Here is a 26,385-nt window from a genome sequence, read left to right as displayed (position 1 = left end):
ACTTTATCTGCTTCTCATTGAATGTAGCCATTGATATAGTTAAGCCACAATGATTGAGTTCAGATACATCTTACTTCTATTTATCAAAAAAGAATGGCCTGAGTTGTCATGCAACATAGTTCAACAGCTACACCCATTTATAACAAATTGCTTCAGAGGTAAAGCATTGTTTCAGTGAAATGTAACAAATACAGTGATTTTTTATCAGATATTCCTTCAGTTGCAGGGTGACTCCTGACCATTTTAACATCCTTGGTATTTTTTCAAAATGTAGAGGTACCACGGATGTCATTATCTGGGGTTCCTTGCAATCCCTTTGCTCACTGTTCACATATGGATGCCCTGCTAATTCTATTACTCAGACTGAAAACTGGGATTCAAGAGAATGAGCTTTCTAACTAAGAACCGTTGATTCTTGGAAGCTATATACAGGGGAGTGAACTTCACAAGAGTGTACTGCTTGCGGGTAACGTTATGATCCATCTCAATGTATGGTATGTATGCTCAAGCAATACCAATTAAATTCCTCTAATACTAATCCCATTGAACTCGGTCCTTACAAAATGCCCCTGAACTCAAACCCCACCTCACAATGGCATGAAAGAAATCAGTCTCAAAAAATTTCCATGATCTTCATGTTGCAGATTTCGAAGGCGGAGTCAACGTCTCAGCATCACCTATTTTACTATAAAGAGACCATAAGGATGGTCCAGAATCTTTCATATTGATCTTAGAAACTTATAGTGGATGATGTGATCATCGTTCTCCTCTCCACGTCACAAGAAATATGATAGCTGGATCTCTGATGCCACAAATGACGGATGGGCCAATCAGCCCAAGGTCAAAAGCTCAGCATAACTTCAATGCCCAAACCATTTCTTGAGTCTCAGGTACACATCCAATGCTAGTAACTGGTCAGAGCATGATAGAAGGATGTAAATGGAAAACTTACTTAAGACTGTTCCCAGTTCTACTCTTGGGCTAGAAAGATCTTCCCAAGTTTCCAACAACCAATAAAGCAACAAACTTGTAATATTTAGGTTCCCCAAACTTGAGGAACCAAGAATTTGAACTACACACTCCTTCTTAAATTAACAGTTGGAGACTTGCCTTAAATTGAAGGCCAGCCTCGTAAGCCTCCACCAATACCCCGTGTGACAATGTGATCACTACTCTTAATGCTTTTTGCCATGACCAAAGTTTAAATGTTTTTCTGTTTTTTGGAATATGTTGAATGTTGCATTAAGAAAAAGAGTAAACAAAGTACAAGAATTTAGGCAGACCACATACACGGTGCTCTATACAAAACCCTAAAAAGGGGCTAAAATAATGCTCAACATCCAGAATGTAAACAAGAAGTCTCATAGTAACAAAGCAGAAGAGGAGAAAAAGAACTCACATGCCAAGGGAAATAAGAGCCAAATAACCTATCTGTACACTAGACCACTAAAACTTCACTACAATCCCATGCTGAAACCAATCACCCCCAACTGACCTTCCATCCAACTCTACTATTAAATACAAATCCTACAGAGGGCCCGGATGTCCCTTCCAAACTCATCGCATTGTATGTTTCTCCAATATCCTCAAGTGAAACAGCTTAATTTTCTCCCAAAATCTTCAATATCATTTTCCCAAAAACACTTATGTCCCTTATTTAATCTTCCAATCACCAAATTATGTTGCCTCTTCGGTGCACATATTTTCACCCATTTCACTTGTGGAATTTTCCTTTCACACCGCTAGCTTCTAAAGTAACTCACTCTGCATGCTTTCAAACTTCCTGGCAACACTTGTAGGCAACTGATACAAGGGCATGGACTATGTAACAGGTAGTCTAGAGTGGGCTTGAAAAACATAATCTTTCCAGCAAAAGCTGGTAAGCTCTTTTCATTTTGCTATTGGATCCCACAAGCTTTTATTAAGCTTATCGATACAGAGAGCAAGATTCAACAATGATCCCACCCCACAGAGCAACTTGCTAGCCATCTCTTACAACCATCTGTGCCCCATTCTTTTTAGACCATTGTAGCTTGTAAACTAGATGTCCCTTTAGAGTGGCACTCCTACTCCAAGTGCGCCAACAGTCCAAGTGATTTTGATTTGAAATTTTCAACCTTTATGCTCTTGTGCTCCTCTTGAATGAAGCTCCTAAGTCTTGAATCGAGTCCCTTCAAGAGGGACTTGATCTCAGTTATTCTTGGATGTGACCTATCCCCTGCCACAAATTCATGGATCTCGCTCTCAATCTCAATCCAGCTACACCCTGCTTCTTTCCTGATTCCTTGACAATTCATCTTCTTCCTCATAGCCACTGCATCATCCCATCGTCCACGCATAACAAAGATCTTCGACAGCAATACATAAGAGGCTGAGCACTCTGGCTCCAATTCGAAAAGATGTTGAGCTGCTATCTCTCCAAACATGTCATCACCTTGCATTGCACAAGCTCCAAGAAGAGCACCCCAAACTGAAGCCCCTATCTCACCATGTATGGTCGCAACCATCTCCAAAGCCTCGTCTAGCTTTCCTGCTCGACCCAATAGATCAACCATACAACAATAATGCTCATTACCTGGTGTCAAGCCATAGGCCTCTTTCATTAAATGGAACAAACCCCTCCCTACTTCTACCAAGCCAGAATGACTACAAGCAGAGAGAAGTAAAATAAATGTAATATGGTCGGGGGCCACATTTTCTCTCCTCATTTTCGCGAACAAAGTTAAGGCTTTGTTGCCGTGACCATGCTTGCCATATGCTCCAATCATAGTATTCCAGGTCACTATGTTCCTCTCACGCATGCGATTAAATATGATCCAGGCTTTTTCGACACTCCCGCACTTTGCATACACATCAATCATGATAGTTTGAATGACCAAATTGCCTCCGAACCCACCTACAAAGACTTGGGTGTGGAGTTGATCTGCCAAGTGCACTGAACCTAGGTTCACACACGTATTGAGTATACCTACAAATGTGGACTCATTTGGTCTCAAACCCCAATAGCCCATCTCTTTGAACAATCCTATAGCACTTGATTCATGCCTAAGCTTTCCATAAACTGATATCATACAATTAAATGCTACTATGTCTCTTTCTCGCATTGTGTCGAAGGCTCTTTGAGCTTCTCTTAAGAGCTCAAATTTGGCATAAAAATTCACAAGAGAGCTGCCCACATAACAATCTAGACCTTTACCCCTCTTTATGACAAATGCATGGAGCTGCCTCCCCTTTTCCATAGACACAAATCTTATCATATTTGTAACTGTATGGGAGGTGGGTTCAACGCCTTGCAATTGCATCTCCACCATGAGCTCCCAAGCTTCATTCACATAAGCTCTCTCTGCATAACATGCTATCATCACAGTCCATGACACTCTATCTCTCTCCAAAATGTCATCAAAAATTCTTCGAGACTGTGATAACGACCCGCATTTCCCATAGAAAACAACTAATGCACTATTCACAAAAGCATCATAATTTGCAGCCATTTTTATCACATATCCATGAATCTGAAGGCCATAATTTAAATCTTTGATAGCTACACAGGCCATTAAAACAGGCGCTAGAGAGAAGCTATTGGCTTCTATGCCATAGGCCAACATGTTGGAGAATAGGTGAAGCGCCTCGAGCTTGCATCCATGTCGAGCTAGTCCACTGATTAGTATAGAACATACTCTAGAATCCTTATCAGCCAGTTCATCAAACAATTTGTGTGCATAAGATAGGAAACCCATTTTACAATAGAAAAAGAGGAGCTTTTCTAAAAGATTTCTACTTGGAGTCAAGAGAATTTTGATTATTTGAGCATGAGTTGCCTTTCCCTGATTGTACAGGCCTTTTGACGTGCATAGTCGCAGAGAAGAAGCGAGGCCCATAGCATCTGTTACTGAAAGAGGCCATTTCAAAGCTTGGGATTTGTCAGGTGGTGCTTTAATGGGGTATTTCGTGAATAGAGAGAAATTTGGGTGAATTTTAAAATTAGGGTTTTTGGGTTGGTGGTTCTTGGGGTTGCAGGTGTGATTGAACAAAGGTGGTGAAGGTGCACAAAGGTTCATGTCGGCTTGCTGAAAACCATTTTTTCCTTTTAGGCTTTGTGATATTTCATGGTTACCAACATCTAATCTCCACCATTTGTCATTTGGATGGATGCTAGATGTCTTGATTGTGACCCATATACCATACACCACTGTTGTTTAATATACTTTCCCTTTCAGAAATTCATCACAAATAATATAAAAGTACATTAAAAATACTTATAAATTTAATAAACAGAGAAAAACCAATTCTTTGATAGTTTGACTCTCAACCATTTAGGCGCTCGACCTTACAGTAGAGAAAACCCTAGAAAGAAAATGGGGATCTCATCAAAGCCTTCTCTTCTCTTTTCTTCTTGCAGTTTGTTGATGGCTGCCCTGTTTGCTTACTCTGCATCAGTTCAGTTAAATGACCCAGGTAAAATTTGAATTCTAAAACAATAAATAAAAGAAAGGTCCAAACCAGTGAATTTGTAATGGAAATTGCGTTAAAATTCAGATAATTCTCCGAAATTCATAAGAATTTTGTCTTTAATTAATCCCTTTTAGTTTCATTATGCAGATTGGTATTTCTGGTTCTCTCTCTACACGTTTGCAACTTTAGTGAATCTCTTGAAAAGTTGCAGAAGAAGCAGAACCAGTGACATTTTGGCGCCTGTGAGTTTACTGGGTGCAATTATTTTGTTTGTAAAAGTTGTGGTTGAAGCTTTTGCAGATGATTTGTTAGAGGTTTTCTCTTTGGACATGGAGAAAAAGGTAGTGAGAGAAAAGCTGGGAAGTGGGTTCGTGATTGTCTCCATGTTTCTTCATGTGAATGCCTCTTGTAAGCCAGTAAAAAACAAGAGAGAGAAAGTGGGAAGATCCATTGATCTTGGTAAGCTTTCTTATGTTTCCTTTTTTGAAAAGTTTGAACTTTTCATCTAAACAAGATTGAGAGAGTAAGAAAATGTATTTGTACACCTCTTGGGGAAATTATCGCTATGTTAACACCGCTTGGCATAATTAAGGTGCTAATTTCATTATTTAAATGTTGGGGAAATTATTGATGCCCCTAATCTGTACTTTCTTGGTATGTTCCCTCGAACATTGATATAAGACACTATTAACCGTAACATTATTTTTTATGCAACTACCTCTCAATTAAAAAAATACTTTTCTAAGCCAAAATACTCTCATTTGACCCATGTTTCTAAAATATAACACCCAACATGCGTCATTCCAGTATAGAAATACGTGACCAATCCAACTCAAAATGTGTGGAATGGACGTTTGACAAAAAGTGTTAGTTCGACACAGTTTGTGTTGGGCTACCTTTTTACATTACAAATATTGTCGGTCCAATACAAAATATGTTGGACCGGCTTATATTTAAATTTTACCGGCCTAACATATGGTACAACACAAAATGAGCTGTACCGCATATGTTGCGCCAATTCAACAAATTATTCTCATTGGCTTAGGGAGAGTGGGAAGCATATGACCTAAAAAAATAGTATTTTTGTCTAAACCAAGTCAATTTAAAGATGGTATTTTTGTCTAAACCAAGTCAATTTTTTTACTTAGCGGGGGTTAAAAAAAAGAAAAAGGTGTCAGGATTTATAGTGTACTACAAATCGGGGGTGTTTATATTTTTTTTCCTAAATATTAGGGTGATTATTTTAACCTTTATTTCAATACCTACCAAAAAAAATTCAAAATTAATCTACTCAAGATTGAGAACCCCAGGAAAAAAAAATGGTATGTTGATCATCTGACCCTGGCCTATACCTCTTATTACGGTTTTCCAGGAATATGTATTTTCTTACTTAAATCTTTTTAAAAGAGAAATTTACAGAAATATCTCTTTAAATTAATGTTAATAAAAAAATCTCCCTGAGAACTTGAGTACTAGGTTGATTCCTTTTTTCTTCTTCTTCTTCTTTTTTTCCTCCCTATTTGCCGTTACTTTAGATTTTTAAAATCTTAAAGTCTTTCTAGGTTGTTGGACATAGAGAAAATTTCATATTTTTACAATCCGAAGTTTTGAGAACTTTGGATTTTCAAACTTAGAGGCTTGCTAGATGCATAGAAAACTTAAGATTTTTACAATATGAAGTTTAGAAAACTTAGGATGTTTAAGATCCTAAATATTTTTAACCCTTATAAGCACCCGAGAAGAGGTCCAACTATTTTATTACAAATGCTAAACATCAGACCTTCAAGTTAGGGCGTTAGGGCAATGTTATAATTTAAAAAAAAAAGCAAAAAAATTGGGTATGAATGTAATAAGGTAAAGAATTAGGGTTTTTTTAATAACAAAATTTTGGGAGGACATATGTATAAATTACTTCTCAGAAATTTATGGAAATATCTCTTTAAACTTTCGTTAATAAAAAATCCCTTGAAAAATTGAATGTCATGTGTATACCCTGTTTTTTTTCTCCCCCAAACTGCTCCCACGCCAAATTTTCAAAATTTCATTTTTTTTTTTTTTGACAATGTAAATTGGAAGTTCTTCTTGGCTTGCTGGACGCATAGAAAACTTCATATTTTTCCCAAGTTCTTTCTAGAAGTTTTCTTTGGTCTCCTGCAAGCTTGAGCCCTTCGATGCAGAAAGAACTTCAGATTTTCACAATTCAAAGTTTGGAGAACTTCAGATTTTTAAGATCCGAAGTATAAGGTCTAAGTCTTCTAATACAAATGTTAAATTCGAGACCTTTAAGATCTAAAATAGAGGCAACATGGTTATTTTAAAAAAAAAAAAAATACAAAAATTTGGGTATGCATGTATTTTTCAAATGTGGAGCCAATGAAGGATATGTTTGGGTTTACTTTTTCCAAAATGGAAAAAAGAAATGGTATATAAATGGCACGAGAAAACAATGGTTTTACAAACCCTCCCCACGCTTATTTAGGTTTAGGAACACAATTTTCTTTTTTCCTTTGATATTTGCCCATTTGTTCAAGGTTAACAGCATAAAACTTAGTTATTTGTCATTTAGAAATCCTTGTTTCAATTTTTCTATTATAAACCCTTGTTTTGAGTAGGTAAGTAAGAACAATTAGGGTTGTTATCATCATTTCTCTCAAATCAAGTAGTCTGATTAAAATAATAGTTGTGCGCCCCTAGCAGGACTAGCAACAATTACCTCACTTTTTTGTTTTTTTTTTCCTTGTGTATCTTTAATTTATTTTAGTGACCTTGGATAGGTAAAGGTATTTATGTTATTTGGCCCGACCTTTTTAAGTTGGGCCAAATTATGAAAGTATCTGTGCTTCTTCGTGGTTTTTAATTTCGAACGCTGGCAATTTGGTCATTGTTTTGAAGAGTATTTTAGTGATATGAAACTTGAAAAGTAATTGTTATCATACCAAATGTGATGATTTGACGACTTTAATGATTTTTTAAGGTAATTTAGCCATTTTAAAGATACTACGCATTTTTTTTTCCCTTGGATTATCAGGTTTATTAACTAATTTGTGGTTTTATAACTGACTTCTTTTCTTGTTCAAGGCATCTATTCATTCAATTTAACTGCCCAAAAAATCTATTCATTTAATTTACTCTTTACTTGTTTTTGTTCATCAGGGATGCTCTTACTGGTGGTCATAAGCTACGGGCTCTCCTTGGGGTTCTTCTTGTTGGTGAAAGAGATTTGAATTGATCCTTAAAAACGATTAAAATCCTTGTGTTATGGAGTTTTCATATTTTCTAGTCAAGTGAAAAATCCTTTCAAAATTTCATAATGTCTTACCAATTAAGTGATTATGTGTTTGCGTGTGTTAAATTCTCAAGCTTAAGGTTCCAATATCACTGTAAGGATTTTAAAGTAACAATCTTTGAAGTGATATTTAATGATCTCCATTTCTTGATTGGGTTGGTTTTGACGGGTGTTATATTAAAGGCATATATAAATCTGAAACCCGAGCTGGCACATAGAAAATAATAAAAAATAAAGAAATTCATCTGGGTGGCTTCGAATAAAAGTATGCGCTTCCAAGGAGGAAAGTATGGGTATTAAGATGCTAAAAATGATGAATAGTGCGTTGCTAACTAAATGGTGGTGAAGATGTATGAATGAGGATGGACAATTATCAAACTATATTGGAGGAGAAATATGGAAGGGATAAAGAACATAATTTAGTTGCCAAAGGAGTTAGTAGGAAAGGAAATTTGCCTATTTGGAGAGGAACAATAGCTTATAGAGAACTGTTTTTAAGGAATATGCAAATGGAAAAGTTTATATAGAGCGGAGGCTTTAAGCAATCAAATTTGAGCCTACATAAAAAATTTCACTAGAAGAGGTTGTTTTGATTCTCAAATATTTCAAATTGATCATCTCGAGATCAAGATGCATGGACATGAGAAAAAAATGGATTTCAAGTTTTGGAAATAGTGTATTTTGTAATGCAATTTTGGACCGTCAATTTTCAAGATTTTCATCAATCTATCGATCGTCACTATTTTTAAAGCTTTAAATTTTATAAATAAATATAAAGATATATTTTAAGGCTATCACAAAGATTTCCAGTAATGAAACCACATTTCTCGATACTATTTGAAGGTAGGGTCTAATTTGATTGTTTAGAGCCCAGACTCTATACAAACCGCACCCATATGCAAATGGTGGTTGATTATGGAGAGAGAACAATATTTTGGCATGTAGGGGATAGGCCTTTAAGGATACAATTGTCTGATTTCTTTGATAAAGATCAAAGGGTTAAGATGCAGGAGGTGGCAATGGGTAGGGGCTGGGGTATGCATTGGAAAATAATTTGTAGATATAATAGGTTGACAGATGGAGTTAGTCATCAGTCTGTGAATTGTATTTATTAGTAAGGATAAGGTAATTTGGGACCAAATATGAATGGTGAGTTCTCGGTTAGGTCTGATTACGCATTGTTGTTTAATATATACATAGATGGTGGGAACAATCATCATCTTCAAAGTCTTTTATCAACTATTGGGGTCAGTACACAAATTCTGGTTTGCTATTCTCCTCTATTAAGGGTTATACCTTTAGTGAAGGCTACGTCTCTATATATTTTTTCATTATTGCCAATCATACCCTTTTGAGTCTATCTTTTGCCCTTCTTGAGCCAAGAGTTTGGTCATTTACTATATGTATCTAAAATTCCCACGTTGAGACCTTAAAAGTCCTATATGACAATAAAATTCTCAAATTTGGCCTGTCAAGGTCCAAAGTCCATTTACATCGGATCTTCAATGTGTTGGATTGGTGATATCCAAAATCACTTACATAAAGAAATTTTATATTATATGTGATTAAGATTGATATTGATAAGTTTCATAAAAGAAATAGAGATAAAAAAAAAATGAGGACTTTCGGATATATCTCTTGGTTTTGAGATATATGTAACATTTATAAGAAGTTTTTTATTTAGGTAGGTTCCTAATCTTATATATATAAGATGAAAGAGTACAGAATTTATGTGCCCTATTTGGGTCACCATATGAGAAAGATAATTTCCTTTAGAGAGAGAGGCATGGGCCTCCTAAGTCGGAAGTAGTCTCACTGTACCTTCTCTATCTTGTCTTTTAAAATTGCTCCCCTGGGATGGCCGATCTTTCTGACTAAAGGAGAATACTCCCCATAATCAAGCTGGGATGACTGTGGGTCCTCCATTTCCTTACAAGCCAAGACCAACAAGAATTCTGTCTCTTGGATATGATGTTTGAGAGTGGCCATATCACTCTCATTTTCAAGACATGCAATTTGTCTTGTGATCTAAGGCCTTTTTGAAGGAGAACGCTGAAAATCCGAATGAACATACTATCGCAAGAGCAGATCGGTTCTAAGATCTTTTAGAATCGCCTCCGCAAGATCCAACATAGATAAGGGTCTGGAAAGGAGTTTAAGTAATGGAGCAATAGATGGATTCTTTTCAATAGAGACCAGGTCTTCTATCTCCAATACCTCCCTGGCTTAGTGAACTATTGTTTCCATCTTCTTTTCAAATAGACTAGAGTACGAAACATTGAAGTCTGTGAGGTTTGTCATCAACTTCTTCACAAAGAATGGGAACATGGCTAGCTTAGAGAATGAGGCATGACCAAAAAGTTGATAGGTAGCTCTGAGAAGATCACGTCCTACCTCCATAGTGCGGATATCAGAACTATGACCATTAAGTCTCTTGACTTGATCAGGGAAAGGTAATCTCACATATGCCATAACAAGTCCTCCGTGGGTACGCCAATCAAAGGGATGGATAACTTGCCCAGAGTTAGAGGCAATGATAGGGATCAGACCTTCCCTTGGTTCCCCTTGCATTGTAGGGGCAATAATTCTCTCTACTTCTCTTTGAATTGCTAGAGGGATGATAATTGCATCCTTCGGAGTTCGATTCTTTTTATTCCGAAGGATTAAAGCCCTACTTGAGCTCCGAGTGGTCATTCTACGAGGGGATGTGACTGCAAAAGAAGCATAAAAAAAGAGGTGAGCATTGAGCAAGTCAACAATTCAATATGATAAGGGGTTTTCAAATGAAAGAAGAAGAGAAAAGCATCAGGAATTTTGCAGAATTTCGACAACATTTCCCCTATATGTAGAGGTTTGACAAAGAAGGTGTTTGGCTAGTCCAAAACACGAGGGAAATTCTAAAAAATCATAAGTCCGTGGGTCAAATGCCCATCGCGAAAAGTGACCCTGAAGAGCTCCCTTTTCTATCAAAAAAGTACCCAAGAGTGCTCAAAGATGCATAACTATGCATGAAAATGCTTAGAAATGCATGATCATGCTCAAAAGATGCATTATGATACATAACTATGCTTAACTATGCTCAAGTACATCAGAAAATGCATGAAATGCACACCTATGCTTAAAAGTGCTCAAAGGAATTTTAAGATCCATAACTATTAAGTGGAGATGCTGAAAAATGCCAAATTACGATGCAAAAATGCACTTGAAATACAAGGGGTGCGACAAAATCGTACAGAGATGTTTGGGATGCTAAATGTATTACAAAAGCATATGAGAATGTGAGAAAGTTACATGAGAATATGCTTCAAGATGGTCATGGTGTTCACAAGAATATCAGTGACATTCAAAATGCTTGAAAGAGCACATTTGAGGAGCACGCAAAATTTTTTTTTAGCAGTGCTCGATGAAGTGCATACACGGTGCTCAGACATCAAAAAGCATTGAAAAGAAGAAAGCAAGAATTACCTTGGGGGTTAGAAGAACTAGCCATAGTTCCCAAATATGAGCTCTTTGAAGATCACTTTTCACTCTAAAGGGGAAGGCCCTCTCACTCACTCTCTCTCGAAAAACAAAAGACAGGTTAAAAAAGGGGGGTGGGTGAAAAGTGCACCCCATTCCCCCCTTTTTAAACCTTGGGTGGATTCCTATGTCTCTCTCATCAAATCACCCGTCTCTTCTCTTCAAATACTCCCTAACGATCTCCCGTCCTTCTCTCTCTTTTCTTCTCTCTCTTTCATTGAAACTCACGGACCCACGCTTAAGATGGGTCCGTGGGTCTGTCGCTCCTTTTTCTTACAGTCTCTCATCTCTCACCATCAAACACATGGAGATGTTTATTATAGAGAATGGTTCCCACAAAAATTTTGGGTGGTTTTCTTGTTTAGTAAAGAGAAAGTCAGTTTCTCGTTACTCTCGCATCTCTATATGGTGTTGTCGGTAATGGTCTCTAAAAATAAAGATAATGAAAAACGATGTGATGTCGGTCGGGAGAGTGTATTTCAGTTTGTCATGTCTGTGTATGGCTCATCTGAGGTGAACCACATAAATCTCCATATTCTTGCAGTATATATATTTCATGTTTTATTTTTTGTACTTTATAAATCAACCAATCAGGTTTAGAGCTTCCGCGCGCAACACAATGTTAGAAAGTCCACTCACTTTTCGACCTTGAAGGGAGAAATGCTCTACTTTTAAACCTTCATGGTTTGAAATAAAGGTCCATACCAATGGCTTTGGACCTTGAAACTTTCAAGTTCGAAAGTGAATGCACTTAGGACCTGCTAAGATCCAAAGTAAAGGTCCATAGTTTAAAAGCACTTAAGACCTTCTAATATCCAAAGTGAAGGTCTAGAGTATATCTACTTGCTTCGGGCCTAAACCTTTGAGGTCCAAAGTCAAAGCAATTGCGACCTTCAAGGTCCAAATTGATGAGACAGACCCATGAAAGGAATTTTTCAGGACTTCGGCATAAAATGAGGGTATTTTGGAAAGGAAAAAAAATAAAAGAAGCTAATATAACATATATATATATATATATATATATATATATATATATATATATATATATATATATATATATATATATTTATTTATTTATTTATTTTTTTATTTATTGGGTGTGGTTTCCATAAGGTTGCAACTTTAAACAATTCATTTAAGGTGCACCTTCAAATTTTATCATAACATATAATTTTGATGTAAAATATTCTTAAGATTATCTCAAAATCTATTTTCATATATAATTATAAATTTTAAACTTCAAAAATAATTAAAATCAAGTAGATCTATAAATATATGAAAATCTTGAAAATGGATTGTCTAGATAATGTGTTGTAAGGTGCATCATTTCTAGGACTCAAAATCCTTTTTTTTATTTTTTCAGAGTCATTCATATCGATGTTGAAATGATCAATTAGAAGGTTTTTCAATATTAAAACAACATTTTCCAATGGATTTTTGAGGTGCATCCGTAGTTCTACATTTTAAGGTTGCAACCTTATATAAACTTTTCCTATATATATATATATATATATATATCGTAGTAGGGAACTCGAACGTAGATTTATCTTGATTTAACTGCTTCGTTGATTTATTTATTTTTAAGTAATTTGATTGCTTAGTAATTTTTTCTTTTTTGCTCACTTGTCCTTTATAGTTGCAAAATAATTCTAGAGAGAATGCGTGCATAGAAGGAAAGAAGGGAACAATATATAGGAATATATATTGGAAAATTGTTTTATGCGGGCTGGACCGCATTTCTACATATACGTTCCAAAAAGTATAAAGCATCCATCTTAAAGATGATGCAATTAGGTGTTCTATCTAAAAACAATGGAAACTAACGGTCTAAATATTTCCTTAGTAGAATTATTATTTTTAGTATTTAAAATTTATTTATTTGTTCATATTCGTGATCTCCATGTTAGATATTACATGTTTTTAAATATTAAGTCTTAAAATACATCTCAAAAATAGGTTTATTAAGAGGCCCGTATTTCCACATATGCGAGCTTGGCCTCATGGAAACCAGGTCCATGTATAGATGCCATTTATTTTTTGGTGCGGTTTGTATAGAGTTTAGGTTCTAAACAATCAAATTAGAGCATACCTTCAAATAGTGTCGATAAATGTGGTTCTAATGTTGTAAATCTTTGTGATAATAATAAATATATTTTCATATTTATTTATAACTTTTAAAGCTTAAAAAATAGTGCAGATCGATAGATTTATGAAATATTGAAAATCTTGAAAATTGATGGTCCAAAAATGCATTACAAAATATACTATTTTTAAAAATTGAAATCTATTTTTTTCTCATATCCAGGTATTTGATGTTGAGATGATTAATTTGAAGATATTTGAGCATCAAAACAACATCTTCTAGTGAAATTTTTGAGGGAAGCTCTAATTTGATTGTTTAGAGCCTCGGCTCTATATAAATATTTGCCTTTATTTTTTTTATACAAGAAGGGCCTAGTGATTTTTAACTATTAGATTTTAAATGTGGACACTAACAATGAGTCACAAAATTTGAGAATTTTTTTTATTAAGCATTGTGCACAATTAATGACATACTCTTAGCTATTTGATTTTACATATATTTGATTTTACATGTGATGGCTCAAAGAAAGCGTCACCTTTTTGTATAAAAAATATAAACAGTCTCATTTTATACTTTAATTCTTCACTTAAGAATAATACAAATAGGTGCTTTAAAATCTGCAACGGCTCGAAGAAGAATAATACAAATAGGTGCTTTAAAATCTGCAACGGCTCGAAGAATTGGTCAACTTGGAAGATCAATGAATCGCCAATTGATATTGGGATTCAGGGGTGAGAATCAATGAATAAAAAAAAATGAAAAAAATAAAATAAAAATATAAATCATGGAAACGAGTGACTCAGATCACCCGGTTCTCATAGGATTGGCATGTAACCAGCCTAATTCCAGGTTGGAAACTGAGTTGGTTCCTATTGATTCCCAATCTAAATCGGCCGATTATGATGACCAATTTCAAATACTGTTAAGAATGAATGGAATCCATATGACATAAGCAAAAAAAAAAAAAAAAAATTATATTTGCCGGTTAAAAAAAAAGAAAATTGTTTCATGCAAGCCGGACCGCATGACTACATATGCGGTTCAAAAAGTGTAAAGCATCCATTTTAAAGATGGATGCAAGTAGTGGTTCCATTTAAAAATAATGGAAACTAACAGTCCCAATATTTTCTTATTAAAATTATTATTTTTAGTTTTTAAAATTTACATATTTTTTCATATTCATAATCTCCATGTTAGATATTACATGTCTTTAAAAATTAAATCTAAAAATCCATTTCAAAAATAGATTTATTAATAGGCCCGCATTTATACATATGCGGCTTGGCCGCATAGAAACCGGATACTAGAATAAACGTTTTTTAAAAAAACAAATTTCTTCAGACGAGGCCCTTCTCAATTTCGTCATAATTCATGCCTGGATGAAATCGTCATTTTCTTAAACAACTGGGCTCTTTCCCGTAACGTTTTCAATAGAAAAGTAGCCGTTAGCCCAACGGTTATATGGCATTCTATCGTTTAAATTTAAACCAAACCTTCCTCTCTTGCCATAATTCTCTGCGCAATTGTTTACATCTACGAAGCTCTGCACTATCAATCAACTTTTCCGTTTCAATTCACTCATTCATTTGTTTGGGCTATTACTCTTGATATCTAGTTAAACTTTTGCCTGCAGTTTCTTTTGGTTAATTTTTTATTGCAAATTTTGGGTGATCTGATTTTGTTTGGGTGATTTCTTGTTCTGCTAAAATTTGTAAGCTATCTTTGATCTGTAATGGAAGAAGAAAACAGCAAAAACCCTATCAAAATTAGTCCCTTAGAATCTCACATAGTTGAGATCCCAGTTGATGAAGAACATCAAAAACCCCATCTCTCTGCAACTGCTTCCTCAACTCAACACCCACTCCATGAGATCTCTGAAAGTCCAGGACATTTGCTTCTTCTCAAGCTATGGCAGAGAGAAGAAGATCTCTTTGCACATAGAATCGCTATTAAAGAAACCAGAATTGATACCACAAGGCGTGAAGTCTTTCAACTGTGCCTTTTCTTTTTTGCTTTTCATGGCTTCTTCTTTACCCTTCTCTTCACTTCTTCCATCCATTTGGAGAATTCTTCCTGTAAAAAATGGTGGGTTCCTTCCTGTTTATCCTTGATTGCCTCTCTAGTTACAATATGCTCTGTTCAGTACAAGCTATTTAGGTATTCAAAGGTTTTGAAGCAGTTGCAGAGAGAAAGAAGTGACAGTAGGGCTCTTGTTAGGTGCATTCAAGAGCTTAGAATGAAGGGGGCTAGTTTTGATTTGTCAAAGGAACCTCATAGTAGCAAGAGATTCAAGAGTTCAAGTGTAGAGGTTAAGCTTAATCCTATTAGATGGTGTTCTCAGAATCTGGTCACCATTCTTCTTTTGATTGTCACAGGGTTGATTTTCCCTGCCTGTAAGTTTATAGTGTGTGGTTGATTTAGGGTTTCTTTGTTTAATTATGGTCATCAATCAGAGACATCAAGGTAAGAGCACCGAGACTGTGAATCTGTTGTTTATTCAATTTAAATTGACCCTCCTCTATTTCTTCTTTGATTTAAAAATATGACCAGTTGAAGTGTATAGAAATGGTAAATCTTCTGGTTCAAATATTTATTTAATTTTTTTTTCCAGTATTTCAGAATATAAAACCATTGATTAGCATTGTACTACTCACTCCATCTCTATTTGAATTTTTTTTCTTCCAATTTTTATTTAATTTGATCCGTTTTCTCCTTTTAGCATTTTCTTTCCATTTTATTGAAAGGGTGAATTGAGTGAGAATGTAAAATTTGGGGTTTCAAAGATTTCTTTAACTTTTCGGAATTCTGTAGAGTTTAAAACCGTTGATCGTATTTCCTATAATTTTATTACATTTTACTCCAAGAGGAAATGTAAATCCATTGACTGGGTTATTTGCTGTGAATTATACCTTTCAATTGGGTAAGCTAGCTAGCTTATAGTAAATGTGCAAAAATTACCTGAGACTACTGAACCATTGAAGTGTTGTAAATGCAGGTTTATTACATATTTCTAATCAGAACTGAAGAGCTTAGAACAATTGTATACTGGATGGGACAATCACCATTTCACATAAACGTGCGCTTGTTTTATGGTGTGCTCTTTTTCCTTCTATTCTTTTCTTTTTGCATATCTTGAATTGATTTTCAAATGTTGATATTATTCTGGGTTTGCAGTTCAATTTAAATGGATACATGTTCACTGCTATGGGTCTATTCCAGACATCCATGGAAATTAATTTCATTGGTAATTTTTGCTACTTTTTCTCAGCTGAGTTTTGGTTCGTTTTCTCACATTTTCAGTCTCTCTTTTTGCCAGATTTCCTGACAGACACATTGGAAAATTATAATTGTAAGTTTTATGACTCCTTTTCTTTTTCAGTGATTTGGGAGACAGGATATTCTACGTGGGTTTTCTTGATGCCAGCCTAACACATTTGTGGAATGCAAAAGGCATCTGTGGACTGCAAGAGGCATCTGTAGAATGCAAGAGCTCTACATACCTCCCTCTCTCTCTCCATTAGTGGGGGGTGCTTAAGCTTTAATAACTCGAGGAAAAGCCAGAAATGGAAGCTTTGATGGGAGAGGTAGAAATACTGTGCATTTGTAGAATGCAAGAGCTCTCTCTCTCTCTCTCTCTCTCTCCTTACAGGACAGCTTGTGTACCCCTTGTACACACTGTAACTAATTTGGTCCCCCCCCCTCAGTAAACAAGCTGTGTCTATTGGCCGTATCAAGACTTTTTAAGAACCTCAAGATACTGTTTCTCTCTCTCTCTCTCTCTCTCTCTCATTTGGTCTTTCTCACTGTAACTAATTTGGTTCCCCTCAGTATACAAGCTCCGTCTATTGGCTGTATAAATACTTTTTAAAACCTCAATATACACTCTCTCTCTCTCTCTCTCTCACTCACTCACATACAGTTTTTGGTGATAGTCAAAATCACCGCACCTATATTTCATTAACAAAAATTGAGGGTATTATGGAAAAAGAAAAAAGGGGTTTCTTTGGTGAACAAGAATTGGTGAGGGCTAAGGAAGACTCATCCTTTTGAATGTCCAAGATGGAGATGGGTCTGCAAGAGAGAGAGAGAAGCCGGTATTCCCATGGGATTTTTGGGTTAGTTAAGATTCTCAATGTGCTCTTTCTGATAACGGAATAAAAATATTGATAGACGGTGTTGCTTGGTTGGGAGAGTATGGGAAAATCAATGAAGGTTTTATATCGATGTTTAGACTCTCAAGGTGCTCTTTCTGATAGTGGTATAAAAAATATTTATCGACGGTGTTGCTTGGTTGGGAGAGTATGGGAAAATCAGTGAAGGTTTTATACCGATGTTTAGACTCTTGTAACCCAAAATTGTATCTTCCTTGAGATAGTGGATTGCTAGTTATCAAGGCCGTGGATGTAGCCCTATGGGGTGAACCACGTAAATTGTGTATTGTGGTGGTGTGCTTTTTATGTTTTTTTTATTTCTCGCACTCGATTTGTAGTTGTATATCTACTTCATGGGACCATGGTATTTGGGGATTTCCTAATTCTGCAAACTATTTGGCTGAATTGAGTTGAGCAATGATTAATCTTGATTGATTTTTAGTGGAATCTGTAGTGGATTTATGTTTTTTTATTTTTAGCTCTCGATTTGTAGTTGTATATCTACCTCACATTTAACCAATCATATATACAATTTTGGTGGGATCCCTGGTATTTGGGGATTTCCTAATTTTGCAAACTATTTGGCTGAATTGAGTTGAGCGATGATTAAATCTTGATTGATTTTTAGTGGAATATTTAGTGAAACATCAATGTTCATAATCTTGATTGATTTTTTTCGGACGCCATCTACTCTTGATCACTTTATCGGTGAAATCTTTCAAACTCATGCCATGTACACTTTCTGTCCAATATATCTTGAGGGTCAGCTATGGACATAATAAAATTTCAGTTTCAGTTTTCAATATCTCTCATCAGGAATGCAGGCAAATTTCGAACTACAATTGGGAATAACAGCCAGCAAACAAAGCATTGATTTTGGTGCTAACTTGCTTCTCTTTCATTACTATATTGGGCTGATCCAGCCCACATATACCGCCGCTCCTCTTTTGCGTGTCTTCCATGAACAACCAAAAATGTTTTGGAAGCACAACCCCCTCCCTATTTTGCAAGTCAGCCTCAAAATTTTCTTCCCTGCGTGCGCGTGTTCCTGATTTCTTTAAGAGTCTTTGAAATCTTAAAGAACATCTCATATTCAAAGAGTGCCTTTCCACCATGATCTTGGGGAAATAGGCAGTATTTTCATACCTATTTTCAAAGAGTCTTTGATTTCTTAAAGAACATCTCATATTCAAAGAGTGCCTTTCCACCACGATCTTGGGGAAATAGGCAGTATTTTCATACCTTTTATTTTAGCTCTCTGATATCCACCTCATTTGACGAGACTCTTAAAATTCGTCCTACGCCGGTAAATTCCAAGTTTTAGCATTCCTTTGCGTTGTTGGGGTATCCACTGACAAACGCTCTCATCTTTGCTGATTTTAGCTTTATCACTTCACCTTGGCTTTTATTCCCAATATCCTCTGAATATGATAAAATGTGAAAGTGCAATTTTCATTATAGACAAAACGTCATAGTAACAGATAACTCTCAAACCCACGATTGAATGGATGAGATTAGCCTAACAATAAATAGTTATAATAGTAACAAAATCCCATCTTGAATGGGTCTTGAATTTTGAATCAAGTCAAAGTTGTTGTGGGTGTGTGAATTCAAAACATGAATTAAATAATCGTCAAGATAGGAACCAAGTTTCTAATACTCTCCCTCAAGTTGGTGCATGAAGACACGTAACACCCCAGCTTGGACAACAAGTGAAACTACGTGCACGCAAAGGGCTTAGTTGAGATATCTGCTAGTTGTATTCATGATGACATATGAAGCAGAGATGAGGCCAGATTGTATGTTTTCCTGAAAAAGGTGACAGTCCAATTCTACGTGCTTGGTGTTAATGGAAGACTGGTTAGCCGCAATGTAGAGAGCAGCTTGGTTATGATGATGGTGCATGGGCCAAGAGTGAGAAACCTCAAGATCAGCAAGAAGAAGCTTAAGCCATGTCAATTCGCAAGAAGAGATGACCATAGCTAGATACCCTACCTTAGCCAAAGAACGCACCACCACAATGGTTTGCTTCTTGGTGCTCCAAGAGATTGGACTTGCACCTAAAAAAGCAATATATCAAGCAGTAGAAAGACGAGTCATGAGACAACTTGCCCAATAGAGTAGGCTGTGAGCTTTAAGCACTTGCAAATGGAAGTAGAATGCCATGCCTTGAATAGACCTTCAAATAGCGTAGAACCCGTGTGACTTGCAAAGTGTCTATATGAATTGACTGAGCACATGTAATGAATAAGTAGTATCAAGGTGCATAATTGTCAAATACTCTTCCTACAAGACACCTGTAAGAACCAGGGTCGTCAACACCCATCATCAACCTTTAACCAAAGATTTTGCTCCATGGAAATCGGATTGGTTTGGATCCAAAACAACCAGTTTCTTTCAAAATGTCCAAGATATATTTCCGTTGGCTAAGGAAGATACCTTTAGCTGAGCGAGCAACCTCGATACCAAAATAATACTTGAAACCGGCTGCCTTGAGAGAAGTAGGGAACTTGTCAAACCATTGATGAGAGGCCTGCTTGAGGACATATACGACAATGAGATTCTCCCCCTTTCATGTATAACCAGGTGGAGGAGTACTATAGATTTCCTCATGTAAACATTGTTTACATCCAATTTGTGTAAAAGCTAGTTCCTTGCAGAGGCAAAAGCAAGTAAACACCACACGGTAACTAGCATGGCGACAGGTGCAAAAGTCTCATAGCAATCGAGTCTTGCGGTTTATATATAACCTTTGGCAACTAAACACGCCTTGTATCTCTCTATGGATCCATCAGCACGAAACTTAATCTTATACACCCATTTGCAGTCAATGGGATACTTACCAGGTGGTAAGGGTTGTAGGGTCCTGGTTTGGTTCTCTTCAAGAGCCTGAAGTTCTGCAGTCATAGTAGTTCTCCAATGAGAATGCACGATGACCTGTCTAAAACTACAAGGCTCATTATGAGAAAAGATAACAGGAAAAAATTCTTGATGAGGAGCAGAATAAACATCGGCAAGGTAGGGGGCAATAGGGTAGGGTTTACCTGAAGTAGCAAGCCTTGAAGAAAACTGTTTGGAAGCGTGAGACAAGAAAGTGGGATGCTGTCACGGGCTGAACAACAAACATGGTCATTTAGATATATCCTTTGGGGGTGTCATATGGAAGGCGGCAGGCTCTCAAATGATTATGATGAGGAGGTAGGTAATTATCGATTGGTTGTGAAACATCAGAGGGAGATGGATTGGAGTGTGTAGGGAGTGTGGGTTCTGTTGATGGAGATAGTCAATATTTAGGTAGAACGAAGTCATCAACAGCTCCATCATATTGGGCTTTAGGGAAAAATGCGAGGAGGGAGTGGTGGTTTCAGAGGGCAAAGTGGTTAGAAAAGGGAAAATATTTTCATGAAAGATTATGTCCCTGCTAGTGAAAATTTTCTTGGAACTAAGATCATACACCCAGTAGTCTTTTTGTCCAAGTGGATAACCAAAAAAAATACAACATTTTTCTCTAGGTTCGAACTTGTATCTTTAAATGTCATTGTTATGGGCATAACACAGACATAAAAAAACGCCAAGGTGGTCATATTTGGGTTTGCATCGAAGGAGCATTTCATGCAGAGTTTTTCAGAAAGAACATGTTTTTCAAAAGAACATGTGTTTTTCAAAAAGAACATGTGTTTTTCAAAAAGAACACATTCTCCCCAAAAAGCAATTAATAAATTAGCTTGGAAACACAAGGCACAAGCTACCTCCAAAAGGTGATGGTGCGTGCGTTCTGCTATACTATTCTGCTGTGGGGTGTTGACACATGTTTGTTAATGTAATATGCCTTGCTCGTGAAAAATATTGTGTGAAATTAGAAAAGAATTCAGTGCCATTATCTGTTCTAACATGTTTGACATGACAATGGAATTGAGTTTTTAGCATGGGAAGAAAGTTCTTCATGAAAGGATATGTTTCAAGTTTGAATTTTATTAAGTATATCCATGTGCATCTAGAGAAGTCATCCATAATAGTAAGAAAATAAGGAGCTCCCGAATGAGAAGGGGTTGAGCAACCTCCCCAAATGTCACAGTGTCAAAAGGAGAAAGCATTTATTCAAACTCGAAGAAAATGAAAAATGTGTCTAGCCAAAATGCCATACATCACAAAATGCAACAAAACAGGAAAAATATCCAAATGAGATGAAGGTAAACTAGCCAAACTATGTTGGGATGGATATCTCTTCGATGCCAAAGTTTAGAGTTTGAACCACGATGTGCAGGAAGAGCAACCTGTTTTATTTTTCTGTGGCTGAATACGTTCTCTCCGGATTTGCCACAATAATATAGCAGCAACTATTTGTTCCCACAGCACATTCCCAACCTTTCCCAACCATTGTTGATTTTGGGGCTTTCTAATGGATTCCTGCCTGACAAAAGGCTCCCGCAGTCTGTTGGCAAAAAAACCAGAGTGTAGGGATAAAATGATCTATGACTTCTTAGGGCACGTTTAATGTGAAAAACCTCCCACATCATGAGAGAGTTTTTTTTCACGTGACAGTATTTTCACGGAAGCATTTTCATGGCCTTTGTATCTTCCCAAAGCCTAGCACCCCATGTGAAAGCCTGACTTTGTGGCAGGCTTGCAGACTTTTAGAGATCTCATGGTCTACTCCTTTCTGGTTCTATCGTGATACATATGCTGATGTCTCCAAGAATATCGCATCATAAGTGATTTCCTAGATAACATCAAAAGTGATTTTCCATATTCTCTCATCCTTAGTTATTGGTTGATAATAGTTAACGCTCTTCAAAAAAAAAAAAAAAAAAAATATATATATATATATTGGTTGATAATAAATTGAATGTAACTTTTCTAGAATATAGCATCAGAAGTGACTTCCCATATTCTCTTTACTTATTGGTTGAAATAAATTTAGTGCAACTTTTCTAGAATATAGCATCAGAAATGATTTCCCGTACTCTCTCATCCTTCCTTGTTGGTTGATAATAAACTTGATGTAACTTTTCCAGCAACTCCATGTATTATGCAATGGTGTCAGCCATTCTTATACAGCACATGGATGTAATGAACCAGTCTGCACTGCTACAAACCTGCACAATTTTGTATCTTTTGTTGTAAGGGCAGACCCACTTAAGGAACTCCATATCTCTCAACCTTTTGTGATGCGAAAATGGTGTATTTCTCCTTTTCCAACTAACTTATTCCTTAAATAAATGGTCTACAGTGTTCTATTCCCCTGCAGGCTTGAGATGAGGATGCTCTAAATCTTGATGATCTACTCTCTAAGTTGTCTACCATATACTGCTGATATTCTTGCAAATACCTCTACCACTATTTCTTAGAAGGATATTCGCCCTTAATCTTAATCTTTTTAACCCGAGGCCTCAAATTTTTTGGTGGAAATGCCTTGTGCAGCAAAATGGTGAGAACTTTCTTCTTTATTTGATGCCCATCATAACATCCTCATCGTTCCTTCGAAGTTCTCCTGATTTGGCATTCCAAACTGATATGAAGGTTTGATAGATGTTATTCACCCCCTAAATTTTGTTTTCCCAAGTTCCAACTTGACATAAAATCCTTCTAGATTGGGCATTGGTGTTGGTCCCTCTATCAGTGGTAAACAAGCAGTGGCTTCATATGAAAGACAAACTACCTTTTCCAATATAATTCCATTTCACTAGTGTCTCATTTCTGGTTCATATTTTGCCTACGTCTTCTATTATTGCCCACTTCATCAAGTAAAGCTCCACACAACCAAAATACATTCATTGGTCATAAATCCAACATAACTGACATTTTGGGATGAAAACAATGCAACTTCCTCCTCCTTTGGGTTGAAGGAGATCATGGGCTTAGAAGCTAGTGAAACTATCTCCTTGCAGTGGGAATCAAGATGGGTGCCCAGTGAATCGAAGAAATCTCAAAAAATACTTATGAATTGCAGCCCTATCAAAATAAGTAAAACCGCACCTTATACCAAAATAAGAAAATGGAAAATGGTTTGATAGGAAGCCCTATCAAAATAAGTAAAGCTTCACCCCTCATAACTTATTCAAAATTGCTATTCAAGCATTGGAAAATCTTTGCATCGATCATCTCGGCTTGAACATTATGGTAAAAAAACTAGGATTTGAGATGAGGCTTTATTTTGTTTTCATAAAAGCCTTAAAATACACTGACAATAAAAGGCCAAAAGAATGCCACCGTAGGTCATAAAAAAATGGAGATCCACACTCAGTAGTTTATGAACAAAAAATGTGCCATTGAAATTCACATCAGAAACATAGGGTACTCGATTCCATGTTGGTGGAATTGAGGTTATGCTTACTCATTAAACGATGTTTTTTAGTATAAGGATCTAGGTCCTATTAATATAGGATTGAGATCTCTTATTTTCTGGATTAAACTACGTAAACAAGAAACGCCTAGAATTGAGATCCCATGTTTCGGAGCGCCGGAACGAGATCTGGGAAATTGAAGTGACCCCTCCTTAGAAGATCCTGAGATCTGAGTTACTCAAAACCGGCCCTTGTCAGTTCTGGATTAATTCAAGAGTCGTGTATGTTCCAAGTTTGGCTGAGTCAGGCCATGTCTGACTGAATCTACAAAAAGGCTGGAGAATATTCTTCAAAAAGTTGGATTCCAAAAGATGAGACTCAGCCACTTGACTCACTGAGCCGACTTGCCATAGGCAGTGGCCAAGTTTTGGATGAGTCTGAGCTTTAGAACATTGGATAGGAGTGCTAACCTTGTAATTTAAGCATAATTGGGCATATCATCCAAGCATGACAATTGCCAATTACCTTGCAATAATTTTATCTCCATAGAGTACATGGTTAAACTTTAAACTTTCATGCTATGATGCCCACAAGTTACAACAAGATAGAGATAAAATGAGTAATGCAATGAATGACAACATTAATACTTCATTGATATGAGTAACTAATCACATGACAGTTCAGTTCTTTTTTAGTAGTTGCAAAGCTTGGTGGCTTCTTCAAATTAGTTATTCTTCAACTTCTAGAGGGAAAATATCATAAATCGAAATACTATAACATAAAAAGCATATATAATTTGTACATCTCTTTTATTTATTGTCACATGGATGTGGCCTGGCTGAGTTCAGGACAAGTCCAAAGCTCAGAAACTCATTAAGCTTGAGTCAATTTAGAGTTCTAAAATGTTGAGCACGACGACATGAGTATGCATCACTTCAAGTAGCACTCATCCATTAGTTAATCATCGCCATGGATTCAACATATATAGCATACTTTTGGGATGATGAAAAGCACAAGATGCATAACAAATAGCACTATGATACCGCAGGAATTCCGTGAGGCTTGAAGCTTTCATGATGCTCAAAAACAGAACAGTATTTTCATTCTGCTTGATAAATTTAGATACTTTTGCTTTGGTAAACTTCAAATAACAAGGTGTCGGTTTTAACCGCAGAGTCAGGATTATTGATTGTAGTTTGGCTTTGACTGAGGTGTTGGTTCTGATTGTGGTTTCAGTTTGACCATGGTCTTGGTATTTTTTACTGTAGTCGGCTTTGACTGAGGTGCTGGTTTTGATGGTGGAGTTGGTTTTCACTGGAGTCTATGGACTTTTTACTACAATTTAGCTCAGACTTGCAAGTATATGCTTGGATAGGGACATCCAAAGCTTTTTGACTGATTTTGAAGCTTGAAGTCTTCTGCCTGGGCACTTAATCAACCCCAGAAACATTCCCAAAAGCCAACAGAACCAAAATATTTCAGATCCGCAACCCTGGTACTTTAAGAGGGGCATAGAGAATGCAACATACACTCTCATCTTTGTGTCTGGCATTAGTATGTATGCTACCGCGGGCTATAAAGCACATCGGAATGCAAGCTTTGTAATGTGCTCCAGAGCTTGGCCAGTTCCAAATCAACATGCTAAACCCACAGATGTGAACTTTCACCATTTTCTCCTTTGACAAATTCTGGTGCAATAATCATGGTACTCTACCAACCTCCCAAAATATTTGTGATCGATAGGATCATTCAAACTACCTCAAATCAGCTTACTCTATTTATTATATATTCGAGATTTGATTTTCGAGGCATGGATTTGAGCCATTTTTCGAAGTCCAAAACCTTATGAAACTGATTTTCGGGCTTGAAAAATCTAAGGTTCCCTGAGTTGGGTAGAACATCAAATATTGCCAGGGGTAACACTTGTTGGCTTTTTGCGTCCTCGAAAGCCAAACTTTAAAGGATCATTATTATTTGTTCGATGTACACCTTAACTGCCTAACTGATGCTTAATGAAGGTTAAAACCAATTTTGAAAACTTGCCGAGTCGAGCTGGACTCGTCCGATTCGACTAAAGAATCGTCTGCTACTGAGCCGATTCCACGATAAAATTGGGAATCGCCCGGTTCTCTCTGGACATGGGTGATTCCGAATAGTGAATCGCGAGTCTCAACGAAAAAACCCGTATTGTTTGGATTTACACGTGGCAGCGTCATGTTCGTGATACGTGGCCATCTCACTCAGTCGACCCGGAGTAGAATCACGTTCGTGACACGTGGCCACCTCACTCAGTCGAGCCGGACTTGACCGATTCGACTCGAGAATCGTCTGCTACCGAGCCGGTTCCACGAAAAAACTGAGAATCGCCCGTGTCCAGAGAGAACCGGGCGATTCCAAATAGTGAATCGCCCGTGTCCAGAGAGAACTGGGCGATTCTGAAGAGTGAATCGCAACTCTCAACGAAAAACGTTCATGACACGTGGCCACCTCAGGTAACTCACCTCACGTTTGCCTCCCTCGCGTTTCTACACGCGCAATTGAGTGTCAATGACACATGACTTTATAGAGAACCAAGCAACACTTATCCTTCGATGTGGGATAATTCCCACA

At 36.7% G+C, this 26,385-nt stretch overlaps 3 protein-coding genes across 5 annotated transcripts; 2 read left to right on the top strand and 1 right to left on the bottom strand.

Moving 5' to 3' along the window:
* The first annotated feature begins 274 nt into the window (after positions 1 to 274).
* LOC18432549 (transmembrane family 220 helix protein) lies at positions 275 to 7,889 on the top strand. 3 transcript variants are annotated; one of them, XM_088857099.1, is made up of 5 exons: positions 275 to 494; positions 645 to 890; positions 4,400 to 4,455; positions 4,600 to 4,911; positions 7,606 to 7,889. In XM_088857099.1, the coding sequence occupies exons 3-5, from the start codon at positions 4,407 to 4,409 to the stop codon at positions 7,674 to 7,676; spliced, it is 432 nt and encodes a 143-aa protein (XP_088713225.1). In that variant the 5' UTR covers positions 275 to 494; positions 645 to 890; positions 4,400 to 4,406; the 3' UTR covers positions 7,677 to 7,889. The 3 variants fall into 3 exon arrangements, with proteins under 3 accessions (XP_088713225.1, XP_006842714.1, XP_088713226.1); XM_088857100.1 differs by lacking the exons at positions 275 to 494; positions 645 to 890 and adding an exon at positions 3,859 to 3,925; XM_006842651.4 differs by lacking the exons at positions 275 to 494; positions 645 to 890 and having other exon boundaries at positions 2,060 to 4,455.
* On the bottom strand, positions 1,273 to 4,076 carry LOC148778997 (putative pentatricopeptide repeat-containing protein At1g56570). Its single transcript, XM_088857092.1, has one exon. It carries the CDS (start codon positions 4,056 to 4,058, stop codon positions 2,067 to 2,069), a length of 1,992 nt encoding a protein of 663 aa, XP_088713218.1. The 5' UTR covers positions 4,059 to 4,076; the 3' UTR covers positions 1,273 to 2,066.
* A 7,053-nt stretch (positions 7,890 to 14,942) lies between the features above and the next one.
* On the top strand, positions 14,943 to 17,938 carry LOC18432550 (RNA polymerase II elongation factor). Its single transcript, XM_006842652.3, has 4 exons — positions 14,943 to 15,803; positions 16,336 to 16,432; positions 16,515 to 16,584; positions 16,720 to 17,938. Exon 1 carries the CDS (start codon positions 15,073 to 15,075, stop codon positions 15,754 to 15,756), a length of 684 nt encoding a protein of 227 aa, XP_006842715.1. The 5' UTR covers positions 14,943 to 15,072; the 3' UTR covers positions 15,757 to 15,803; positions 16,336 to 16,432; positions 16,515 to 16,584; positions 16,720 to 17,938.
* The last annotated feature ends 8,447 nt before the right edge of the window (positions 17,939 to 26,385 follow it).

This window comes from Amborella trichopoda, chromosome 13 (assembly GCF_054954075.1).
Source record: "Amborella trichopoda isolate Santa Cruz 75 chromosome 13, AtrichopodaSantaCruz75HAP2 v2.0, whole genome shotgun sequence".
NCBI classification, from domain to species: Eukaryota; Viridiplantae; Streptophyta; class Magnoliopsida; order Amborellales; family Amborellaceae; genus Amborella; species Amborella trichopoda.
The sequence above is the reverse complement of the archived record's forward strand: the minus strand, read 5'-3'. Positions and strand labels throughout refer to the sequence as shown.